The sequence below is a fragment of the Anopheles gambiae genome, chromosome 2 (genome assembly GCF_943734735.2).
Source record: "Anopheles gambiae chromosome 2, idAnoGambNW_F1_1, whole genome shotgun sequence".
NCBI classification, from domain to species: domain Eukaryota; kingdom Metazoa; phylum Arthropoda; class Insecta; order Diptera; family Culicidae; genus Anopheles; species Anopheles gambiae.
This window is the reverse complement of record NC_064601.1, coordinates 48,754,890-48,767,336: the sequence shown is the minus strand read 5'-3', so window position 1 is coordinate 48,767,336 and position 12,447 is coordinate 48,754,890. Positions and strand designations below refer to the sequence as shown.

The 12,447-nt window shown below is 48.4% G+C and overlaps 1 protein-coding gene across 5 annotated transcripts in view; it reads right to left on the bottom strand.

Moving 5' to 3' along the window:
* Positions 1-29: 29 nt before the first annotated feature.
* The window catches only part of LOC1273929 (heat shock protein DDB_G0288861), a 132,046-nt gene continuing 119,628 nt past the window's right edge, over positions 30-12,447 (bottom strand). For all 5 annotated transcript variants that reach the window (XM_061640578.1, XM_061640576.1, XM_061640577.1 and 2 more), the window contains 10 exons: positions 10,658-10,709; positions 9,481-9,683; positions 9,209-9,375; positions 8,414-8,495; positions 5,237-5,905; positions 4,887-5,043; positions 4,677-4,819; positions 4,352-4,602; positions 4,155-4,276; positions 30-3,983 (listed from right to left, as the gene is read on the bottom strand). In XM_061640578.1, coding sequence (XP_061496562.1) covers positions 3,271-3,983; positions 4,155-4,276; positions 4,352-4,602; positions 4,677-4,819; positions 4,887-5,043; positions 5,237-5,905; positions 8,414-8,495; positions 9,209-9,375; positions 9,481-9,683; positions 10,658-10,709 — 2,559 coding nt within the window. In that variant the 3' untranslated portion in view covers positions 30-3,270. The remainder of the gene's footprint in view (positions 3,984-4,154; positions 4,277-4,351; positions 4,603-4,676; positions 4,820-4,886; positions 5,044-5,236; positions 5,906-8,413; positions 8,496-9,208; positions 9,376-9,480; positions 9,684-10,657; positions 10,710-12,447) is intronic.

Here is a 12,447-nt window from a genome sequence, read left to right as displayed (position 1 = left end):
ACTTCATCACAACACACTACCACCGAATGTAATTGATTTTATATTTTGTATTTCCTTCACTTTTCAACCATTTCTTCGCAACGCATGATCGTTGTTGGCGCTGTGCTTCTAGCTAGAGCTTTTCATTCCGTTGCCCTGCTGGCACTATCCACAATATTTGTCTCCCCATCATAGAGCAGTTAATTTATTTTGCTAATATAATTTGATTCCTCGGTTCTATCCATAAATATCTGTATAAGTTGCTCTTGTCCTAGCTTTCGCTTCCTCATGTACTGATTGAATTCTCAAACTCGCATCTCACCTCGTTCGTCGTCCTGCTTCAGTCAGCCAACAACACACGCAGACAGTGAATGGGAGAGAGCAAGCTTATTGCGTGTTTGTGTCGATTGAAATGAAAAGAATTGCTTACTATTTCATTTATTCCAAGCTCACTCCGCACAACCTCAATAGCAGCCACACATCGTAACCGTTTTTGCTTTCTTTCTCCCCATTTAGCTCTGTGTCTCTGTTTGTTCGTTCGTTTTCGTTGTACGCGCCAATCGGAAGTATCATAGTTTGGACTTTTTAAATTTTTAAATATTAAATTACATGCTTAATGAAACCCTGACCAGTGTCTTTAAGAGCGGTCACGTATTCAAATTGTCTAATGTGTGTGTGTGTGTTTTTGTTATTTTTAAATTTTGCATACTCGTGTTAGCGATTGTTTTCGTTCATTTCGATTTAATCTTATAATTTTGCATTACTTCTTCCATTGTCTAAAACATTTCCATTTAGTCTATGCAATAAGTGATTTGGTTTGGTTTTGGCTAGATTTTTCATTTCCGATATGATGTTCGTATTTGTTTCTCAACGTGTTCCTCTTCTTTTCCCACCAAGAATTGTTTACTATCCCATCGATATTCTTTTTTACTGCATTCTTTCGATTATCACTTGCTTGTGCACAATCGCAAATTTTGCTACGGTACACAATCGCGTACGTACTCGTGCTTAGCCGGACTGTGTACGCGCCGTTTGTGTAATCCTTTATGCGACATTTGAAGAGCAAACAGTTCATTATATGGATATCCGATAACGATGATTAAAATGCGTTGCTTTTGAAGGGGCATTTTTTGTTTTGTCTTTACATAAGCTACCTCTCGCGCCACTGTGCGGGTTGAGCAATCTGGTCTTTTCGGGAAGGTGGATCGGACGAAATAGAAAAAAGCGACGATATTGCGGATTGCCTTGGATCGAGCTAGCTGTCTTAAAAATAGTGACTTGTGTGGAATGATTATTCGCAACCCTAGACCACAGGCTCCGACGATTAGTCCTAACACGATGAACTCTTTGCTTTACAATTAACCCTTTTCCCCTCCCGGCAAACCGATCTTATCGTTCGCCACGTGGGCAGAGGTGCTAAATTATGCTATACTATATAACCATGAAAACAGTTGCAATCCCCCCATCCGGTAGGAAAGCATACACGTATCTATGTACACTCTGGTCGAGAAAGAAGGAAAGGCGGTGATAAGGTTGTGTAATCGTTGGCTAAAGTTTTGATTGTTTAACCACTTCCACTGGCTGGTCGAACCGTTCGGGACTGGTCGGGTAGAGTCGGTGGCCGAATCGGTATGCGGTAAGGTGAAGCGTATTACTTCATCGCAAGACAAACTAATTGCTTCGTCCTACTTCATTGTTCTAACCACACGCACAATCACTCACACACATCCCTCTGTTGCTACACTATTGCTTTGATTTCCGTATGTCAAAGAGTTTTAAAATGTACATTTTTCATCCACTCTGTTGTTTAATCGTATCGATACATACTACACGCGTTTTCGAAGCGCATCGTTTTAATTACACAATTTGATTCGTTCTCTGTTTTGCGCCTCGATCTGTCCCCGACCGGACAAGATTGTTGCAAATGACTTTGGTTTTTTGTTGTTGTTGTTGTTGCATGTTTCAATAAATCGTCCCACGATCCGAAATACATAAAGAATGCCCTCGCAAACCGTTGCGTGCAAGCACTATTACGCTTTAAATCAACGTATGAATAACAGCAATCAGTGATCAGCTAACACATAAACTAATATCAACAAAACCCTAACTAGACAACGTGCGTAATCGTGCTAGTAGTAATGAATAGTTTCTCTTGGTTTCTTTTTTACCCTAGTCGCGTCCGCACTCAACAACCCCTCCAGTACCCCCACCTACCAATATTTTCTATTTCAGCTTCTATCTGCATTTGTTGGCCTGTTCGCTTGTTGTCTGTTTTGCAATTATTCTGCTCCGTCCCAGCTCCCTTAATGTAATAATGCTATTGCATTGGTGCTGACTGTTCTGTTCATGCTGGTTCTGCTACCGCGTTAGTTCGTTTGTCTGGTTCCGTTTGTCAAAAATATCACAAAATTTCCATTCCCATCCCGCCATCCCCCATTCGCTTACTCGTCACATACCTACTAGCCGCCACACGACCGTTTCATTCCGGTTCCGGGTTGATTTTATTTCGTATTTCATACACATTCGCGCACGTCAACAACCATCAATAACAATCACAAATCACAATATATCGAGCCTGGCACACACGCATATACACACACACACACACAATCCGGTGCCTACACTCGGTCCAGTGCCGCCCAACCTGTCCGCACTCACGCACTCTCATAGCGCATTGCCTTTGCACGCACCGAACGCACTATCGCGTGTCCCTTTTCCACTCTAACACGTTCATCACACATCACACTGGGGGTTCTCCACGTGGTGGGTGTTCCACAGTCCTTTTCGTCCTATTCACTAGCTCGTTTGCTGATTGAAGCTGTCGCTCATCATCACGTTACGACCATCGCCCTCGCTTCACTCCCCCTTTTCCTGTACACTTCTTTGGGCAGTGTGGAGCATGTGGATGGGAAGCCTCAACGGTAGGAAGAGAATGTGTGAATTTATGTTCCCATTAAATCACTGCACGGATTCTTCGCTCGGCGATGCATTTTCTTGGTTGAAACTTATGGTAGTATACACACTGCTAGAACTACGATTGTGCGCGTTACGCTGCGTGTTGCTTTGCATATACACACAGCAACGGAAAAGGATACAGCCTACTTTGGCCGGTGGAACGATACCGATGCCTGTCAACTCCAACACACCTCTTCCCACTTACCGCTCGATGTCGGACGCCAGACCTCGTTCCGCCCCTTCGAACAGGTCCGGCGGTAGCAACGAAGGACAGCACGAAAGCATCCGCACGGTCGCATCTTCGTACGTGGTCATCATAGCGGCACGGACTGGCCGCTAGAGGCCGCCGCTACCCTTGGCCGGTCCGGACGAGAGGCTGCTGCTGCTAACACCCGAGTCGCTTGACTTTTCACTCAGTGCCCCGCCGCTGCTGCCGCCGGTAACACCGCCCCCGCCAACCATCACCATGCCACCGCTACCATCGCTGCCACCACCGCCCAGCAAGCCGCCCTTCTTTGCCATCGTCCTGCTGTTCATCGTTTTGGACGAGCCGCGCTCGGTCGTACCGTTGTAGCGCCGGGCCGACTCGACACGCTTCAGTATCTCGTTCGAGCACTGGGCCACCACCGAATCGAGATTGTTCGTCTCATTGTCGGACAGGTGATGGTGGTGAAGGTGATGATGATGCGTGCCCATTAGCGTGGCCATGTTGCCGTGCGGTTGCTGCTGCTGCTGCAACGGCTGCAACGGTTGGCCGTTGTTGTGCGATTGTAGCTGCTGCTGGTGCTGCTGTTGAAGATGATGCAGCTGCTGCTGGTAGGAATGGGAATTGTGCGAACCTTGCGACGACGGTACCGGCGAGCCTTCGTAGCAGCCGGAGTCGCGGGTAAAATGCCGTCGGCCGAATGGAGACGTTTGGTGGTCTCCACCACCGCCGTTGCTACCATTGCCGCTGCCAACGCCACTGCCACCGAGACCGCCGACGTGATTCAACCGCAAGCCTTCATCGTTTTCCGAGCTCGAACCGGCCACATCGCCATCGGACGTTGCTGTTTAATGAAGCGAAAATGCATATTGGGACGAATTAATTATTTTGCTATTTTGTTATCAGGTAACTCGGCCACCGCGGTGCTTGAAGCGTCAGCAAACAGGGTATGCCACATACGATTCGACTATCAAGCACTGTACAATAAAGGGACTATCCCAACAAGTCAACTTACAGTCCAAGTCGTGCAGCAGCTGAACGGCGGCAAGTATCTTCGCCCGATGCTCCGTGTTGCCAATGCCAAGATAGTCTAAATCGGACGGTTCCAGCTCCTTGAACAGCTCCAGATCCTCATACCTGTCACAAAGCGGGACAGCAATCAAAAGCACATTAACGGTCCGGTCACTGCCCTCGTACGCTAAACGCACTTACCCATTGAGCACGAATACGGATGTGTACTCCTTGAGGCCGATTCGGAGCAGCAGCTCCTCGACGCTTGTCGGGCAGCTCGTAGGCAACCGATGCCGGCTCACCAGCTTGCCACCGTATCCCTTCAGCCCGGTCGTGGGCAGATCGGGCAGCACCTCAACGCTAATGAACTTGAAGTGACCCAATCGACCGTTCGCGTAGCCTCGCCAAACGCCGGACGCGTTCATCGACAGTACGTCGATTATGTCCCCTTTCTGTGGAGAGTAGGGAGTTGAGGCGAGTTGTCTTTCGATTCCATCTCCAACGCCACCAACGTTCAATCACTCACCTTAAACCGTAACGCTTCCTTGTCATACGGGCTCGGGCAACTGTCGACGAGTGCGATCGCCCTACAGATCGGCAGCATCGTGGTGCGATCCTCCGCCGAGAGGGAACTGTGCGGGCTGCCAGGCCGAACCAGCGCTTGTGTGCCTGCGTAATACAGCATCAGGATAAGCATACAAAGCCATCGAAACGCGTTTCCTCCCATCTTACTTACTTGACCCGGATGCACTTGGCAAACTCTCGACCGAGCTGGCCGAATGCTGGAAGGTTTGGTCACTGATGCTATCCAAGCAGTTGCTGTAGTCACGATTGCTACGGTCCTTTCCCCCGTACAGCAGATGATCTTTTGGCGATGTTCGAGCGTCATTGGACTGGAAGTGAGAAAACATGCCATACATTGTTACTATTGGACGCAAACCAACTTGTTATTGGCCTTCCGGCACGAAGGACACTGTGTGACGATAAATAACATGCCGATGTGAGCATTGCTTCCTAATGCTCGAGGCAAAATCATCCTCATGACTAATTACCACCCGCGTCCACCCGGTGCCCCGTTACACTTACGTGATGTACTAAAGCTATCTGTTGACTTATGCTTAAATTTTTATTGTTGTGCGAGACCGCCGCCGCCGACGACGCGGCCGAAGCCGCCGCCAGTGAGGACGTTAGATTGTTCCGGTTTTTGGCCGCCTTCAGGCTTTTCAGATTGTTGACGGTGTTCTTTGTACTGGTGCTGTTGTTGCTGCTGGCACTGCTGCTACTGTTGCCGCTGCTGCCGCCGGTGGTGGCGGTACTGTTGCTCGTGCTTGCACTGCTGATATCCGTTCCGGCACCCCCGGTACCGCCGAGCACCGACGGCAGATTGGCACCGGATGCACCACCGGAAGCGAGCGCTATGCTACCGCCGACTGTGCCGGACGTGTTGCCCACCGAGCTGTTGCCAACGGTTGCTGCTGCTGCTGCCACTGCTGCGGACGATCCAGCCGGCCCAACCAAGCACGATGCCGCACTGCCGATGAGACCGGATGTTGACCCCGGTTGCCCCGGGCCGACCATACCACCGTCCAACCGCTTCAGCTGTTGATGGTGGTGCAGATGCTTCTGAAGCTGCAGGGCGTTCGCTTGCAGGATGTCATCGTACTCGGACGATGGGGTGGGCGATGGCGATGGAGATTCGTCGCCCAGACCCGCACTGAGCGTTCGGTAGCGGGCGGTGCAGTTGTTCATTCCGATCTAGGTGAACGGGGAGAGGGAGCGTAAAATGGAGACAGTGAGCCGATTTAGTTGAAGAGCAAATCATAATTCCAACTAATGATATCGATATATACATGTGTATGTATAGTGGTCGTCGTCGTCGTCGTCGTCATCGGATGAGCCGTTGCAAAGCTCATTGTTCCGACCGTACCGACGGATGGCGGCGAGAAGAAGCATTGTCGCGAAATGATGATAAATGGGTACGATGGCGAGCCGCGTACTTTACCCCATAATCCGTGCCTACCGACGAGCTAATCAGTCGTGGATTAGGATCGGATTTGGAGAACGCTCCGTGCCTAACTAGCAACCCCGAGCGTCACTAGTGACGGGTGAAAGTGACACCCTGTTCGAGAGCAAATGCTGAAGGATGCGTCGTCGTTTTCGGTTTCATCTCACGTAGCCTGCTCATTATTTTCCCCCAAATCCTATAATTTGCACCGAAATGATGTACTCTTCTTTTGTGGCTTTTGCGAAGAAACTTTTCAAGGAGATTAACTTGATATCACTCTTCTCTAGCTAGAGCGTTCTTATTCCAAGAGTTTCGAACAAACATCGCCCTGAGAGAGGGGCATGGTGAGTGTACTTGGAATATCGTTAGATATTCTGAGGTCTTCATTTAGGTACACCTTCAGCACAAACATTCCATTCAATACAATTCAATTGAACTGCTTCTCAACATTCATGCAATTGCCAACCCATATTCATAACAGTTAAAAGATGCATGAAAATAATAAAGATTAATTATCAATCACTCAACTCAAGTAAGGATGGTCCCACGAGTTTAATAACCATCCCGCCGGAACACTTTCAAGTGTACCTTTATTCTTCCCCCCCATTAAGGATTCCATTGCTGAGAATAGGACCTGCTTGCCATTCGAATGGATATAATTAAATATTAATATTCACTCCATCACTTGCTTATAAATATACCGCTCCCATCCTGAAGCAGGGATTTCCACGTGCCTGATACTATTGCGCCCGTTCCATTCTCAAAATGCGCACCGGCAACTTTTTCCACCCGCTACCCGTTGGACGGGCACGGATCAAAATAACCTGCCAACTTTGGCACTCGAATGTCTTGGCTTCACAAAATATCGTTACCAAGATGGACGTTTTTTTTTTTTCTGCGCGTCTGTTTTTGTTTTCACCATTACCACATCACCTTTGGCCATGTTTGAGTTTGCTCCGGGACCAAAATGCCTCGAAGAAATTCGCTCCGCTCAGACGGGTGCGGCAAAAATTGCCTTTTTCTTGCCCGCTGCGGTCGGCAGGCAGTACGCTGACGTCGGTACACTCCGTACAGCCCGCAAAACCTTTTCACTTCCAAGGATAATGATAACGTTTATTAAGTTGATAAGCACAATAATGGCATCCGATGAAGATGATGAGATAGCGCCACCGCGCGCGCAAGCCGCCCCGTCGTGGACTGGAAATTACTCCTAAATCCGCTACTTAGCTTTCGGGTATGCGCGCTTACGGTTGGCGGCGGTGCTTTTGTATCTCTTTTCCTCCCCGTTGTTTAAGCCGGGAGCCATCTTGACAGACGATGGGTTTTATTATTATGTTTTATTTTTACTTCCAATTCCACGGGTTCTCCTTCCAACGGACACCTCCGAGGCGTTAGAAGAATTATAATGCGATGCCGTTGGAAGGTGGAGACGGGATGGTGGAAGATGGGTTTGACCGAGCAATACCTTAAACTACCAGGAAATGGAATCCCATCGACACTGTTCATTTGCTGCCTGTCGGTAAGCCCCTTGGTATTTTGAAGCCCGATGAAATTCTAACGAAACGTCGCAAAAATATAAAACACTTCGGACTGGGCTCCCGATCTCGCAAGGAAACACCTTGTTTTATAAGATGCAAAAAGGAGAACCTCGAGCCATCATTAGTCACTGTTTATGATGCTAATTAAACATTGAAATATACATTAATAAAGTAGCTCCTTTCGTAATCATAGGTTTCGAGCAGTCGCACACGAGCTCACGGGACCAACACAGGAGCAGAAAGCAAGCATAGAGAGAGAGAGAGGGGGAGGGAGCAAGCAACACAAGAAATGAGAAAATTTGCATACAAATTTAAGCACAACGATGGTCTCCGAATGATGACCATTGTGATACATGTGGACACGAAATTTATTATTTTCCAGCGCAGTCATTAAGCTGATACGGGGCAACAGAGCAGCGACTCAGAATTCCCCTCACAAACCAACACAAAATGCAAATTGTTATCCTTACCGATAACCTGGAAAGCGCAACTGTGCCTCTCCCGGTTTGGTTGCCTCACAGGTGAAAAGTTAATTACATTTGCTTTTTCAATCTTGCCACCGTGCCGCTTATCGCGCGACTTTCCGCACCGTACCACACCATTAGCGGAACGAATTTCCGGCACTTACTAATTTAATTCAACTTAGTCGCGAAACCCTTGCGAAATGAAAATGCTGCGGAGGGGCAGGGTAAAAGCGGTAAAAAATTAATCACTACTTACCGAAACCTGACTCAGCCGGGAGGTAACACTGTGAAGATCCGATATTGAACCGGCATAATCTCCACTTTCCCGATCGTGCGATCTGCACAATGCGGGACGGATCAGTGTCCGGGGAGTATCAATCGCACCCGTCAGAAAAGCATTACAGGTATGAAAAAAGAGTAAGAAAGAGAGAGAGAAAGAGAGAGAAAGAGAGAGAGAGAGAGAGAGAGAGATTATAAAAAAATATAATAAGAAACCATTTGTCTATTTGCCCTTTTACGGCATGTGAGAAAGGGCGGTGAGTTTATATCGACCACCTGTTGATGACGATGATAATGATGATGATGATGAAGCATCCTGCTAAATTTAAATTTAATCAAAGAGTCCACAAACCACTCCAGCCATCGTTCAATGCGTTGTTTTTACCGATCTTTGGCAAAAGCGAACCGCACGCTGACGACTACTAGACACCATCCGGCATCCATCCAAACCACCCATCGCTGGGCCAAACAACCCCTAGCAAAGTTTTAATTGGACGAGCGTCGAGTTTGGATTGATTAAATTTAGAGTAAAATTATAATTACCGGCCAACACCGTCCCTGCCAAAACACCCGGCTGTCCCAATCCCCGACCCTTCCCGAACGTTATTGGCTTTCCTAGCTCGAGAATGTAAACAACGTTCTTTAAATCAGTTAATGAGCTAAATCGATTTACGACCGCCCACCATCACCCACCCACCAGACACCACATTTCCATCATCATCATCAACAGCAGGGCAGCCGTTCTCCAGTCTGGAGCAAGGTTTGTACTTACCGGGCATGTTTGAGGGGTATGATGGTTGGAGGGTTCGGTGGCTGCTGGGGTACGATCAGGCCCCGCCGGGGACCCCGCTGCGGTATGGAAATATCACCCGCGGACCGCAACGATATCACACTCTGTGGGCCTTCCCTCCCGTTCGTGGTGTAGCAGACGCGGCCACCCTGCAAACACGTGGGGGAGGATAAGCATAACACGATTTAGCATAATGCGATTGCCACATATCTTTTTTGGTTAGTTTTTTTGTTTGTTTGGTGCAATTGTCTTACCTGTATGGTAGCACTGGGACCTCCGCCACCATCGCCGCCTCCTCCACCGTCGCCTGCATAGCCGGCAGCACCGATCTGTCGCATGCCGGACATTAGGAAGTCGTCCGGATCGCTCTCGTACGGTGGTTCATCGTACCAGTGACCCTGGTGATGGGGCATTCGCATCACATTCGTTACCGCATCATCGTACATGTACGTGTCGTCTGTCGAATTAGATATGTTGGAGCAAAAAAACAAGAAAGAAACGATTGTCAAACACTTCCCACTGTCTCGGTACGATTGATTGTTGCTGTGCCCCTCGTTATCCACTTTGGCAGCCTTTTGGTCACATTATACGAGAACGCCAGTATGGAAAAATGGCACATCAGAGCAGCAGCAGCAGTAGGATTGCCGACCGGATATCAACATTCTTGATTGCATCCGATGATGCACAAATATTGAAGCCATCATACCAAGGTTTTGGCCTCGCATTGCCACGTTCGGTTCCGATTCGAACGAGGGTAAGATGTCATCTTACCGCTGCCAACTTTCTTCCAACATCCAAAAGGGAACATGAATGCGGGAAACACACACCACGGTGTGGAATCCAATTTGCTTGCTTTTCGTACGCTAGGGGTGCTCATTTTCGCAACACACCGACGTCAAACGCTTCTTCCATCGTGTCATACGTGTACCGATGGTTCCCCTGGGTGTGTGTGTGTGACGAACCGAACCAAACCGCAGCAGAAAGATATATATGCAATGGAAAACAAAACAGAAAACCTGGCACCATGTGCACGAGATGCACAAAAACACACACACACACAGCTCTAAACCAACCGACCTGACTTATGGCCGAGACGGCCATTGGGGTAAGAAATTAGATTAAGTGCACTGTGCAAAACGGTATAATGAACTTTCACCCCCTTTTTGCTGGCCGGGAAAACCCGTGGTACCGATGCCATCGAGTGCGAGAAAGTTCCGGGTTCCGGTCATAACAGGATTAGCAAAATGCTACTGCTGTTCCTGCTGCTGCTGCCACCGAAGGGACCCGAAACCGTTTGATGATTCTCCGAGGAGTGATCGGTTTGATTGGATGCAATCAGCCAATTCGTCTGCGTCGGCGAATCTGCCGCCCCCTGCTCCGTTGACACTGTACGCGTCCCTGTAGCCGTTTCTCCTCTCCACTTCCACTTACCTCTCGAGTCCCTGCTTAGCTGCAGCAGTCCTTGCCGAATGTCTCGGAGTATCTGGAACGAAAGGGCAGGTGCAAAAAGACGTCAGTGAACGCAGCGCAAATGATGGATCTGGGCTCGCACATACACGCACAAACACACATAAACACACATACACGGGTACATACTCACACGGCCCAGAAAGCCTTGATTGGGAAGGAGGGTGAAAGGATAGGATTCCCGTGAGCAGCCACGTGGATGGGGTTCGATTTGGGCCAATTTCTGCTCTGCTTTCACCGACCCCATCCAGCACGACCATGGACGGGCTAATGAACCGGAGAGGGGGACATGTATGTACAATGGGGGCCCTGTGGGTTGCTTAGAAGTGGCTAAGGGTCGGAAAGGGGAAGCTAGAAGTACTTCTACCACTTGTACTTTTAAAGTGTTTGCCGGAACAGACGTGTAGATGTGTGTGTGTTAAGAAGAGGCCGGGGGTAGGGGGGGGGGGGAGCAAACCGGGTGCTAGATAACGCATGCCGCAAGCAAAACTATTCTAACTCACTCCGCCAATCCTTTGCTTCCCTGTGGGTGAGATTTACGTGCCAAGGATTACATTTCGCTAATTCGCAAGTTAATCAATCACTTCAACCTCCTACCTACTTGATGGAATTGTTCTCTCGTGCTCTTCTAACACTGCTTAGGGTCGCTTTGCTTGCCAAACCGCTGCCAAACGACGATGTGCACGGTGACTCATACACAAAATATACAAACCACGCACACACACACAAACACTCACGTACACACTCCATCGAACACAGCTCGGTGCAGTACTACCCCACGGTTCTTGATGAGCATGGTGCGAAAAGCCCAAAAGCTTCCCAGAGTTCTCTCTCATCCTAATGCCTCGGATCCATCACACAAACCTACCTGTGTGCGTGCGTGTAGTGCGAAAAGTCTAACTTTCAGGCGTAAAGCAAAGGCGTTCGGGTTTGTACCCGTTGCGCTGAAGCTGGCGTGGTACGATGTAATAAACGGATAAATTAGCCCCAATCAAGCCCAGTTCTACAGTCCCTCCCGCTCCTCCGCCATCATTACGGCGATTACATATTAGCGAATATTAGCAACTGCTCGAAAACAGAGGAGATCTTTTGCCGGGTGGTACCAACCAATCGGGGAGAGCGGTCGGAGGCCCTTATAGGGCTCAATTCTTGGAACCCGTGGTGTGCTGATGGAATGTTATCAACGCTAGTAATTTCGGCCTCGGATAGCAACGTGTTGGGCATGTTCTCCCGTGTGGTTACTGTTTTGCTGGCACGAGATCGAGTGCGCTTCAGGATTCCTGCATGATTGATTAGGCGGCATGCATGGCGGCTGCTGGTAATCGGTGCTGGTGCTGGTGCTGAGCTTCAATCAGATCAGACACGCAGATAAATCAGCTAGCACTTCTATCTATCATCGGTTGATGGGTTAGTTATTAAATTCGTGTTTGAAGAGCACCTCTACCTACAATGAGGCAAGAGTGATTTTGTCCTGAGCTATGTATCATGGTTTGATGATTTATTTATGATGGCATTGTTTCAGCGCACGTTCATTCATCATTCAACATCAACAGAGGTTTTTACAAAATGAGCCTCCAAATGGGTTTACGATTTGTTATAAGTTTCAACAAGAGTTGTCTGTAACAATTGAATTCCAGAAAACACAGGATATGGACACATTGGTTTACAAAGCTCTTGCGAACAAACTCTCCGCAACACAAATATTTCCATTTGCTTTCGAAATACTTGTTTCAATAATTGTCCTTCCCCACACA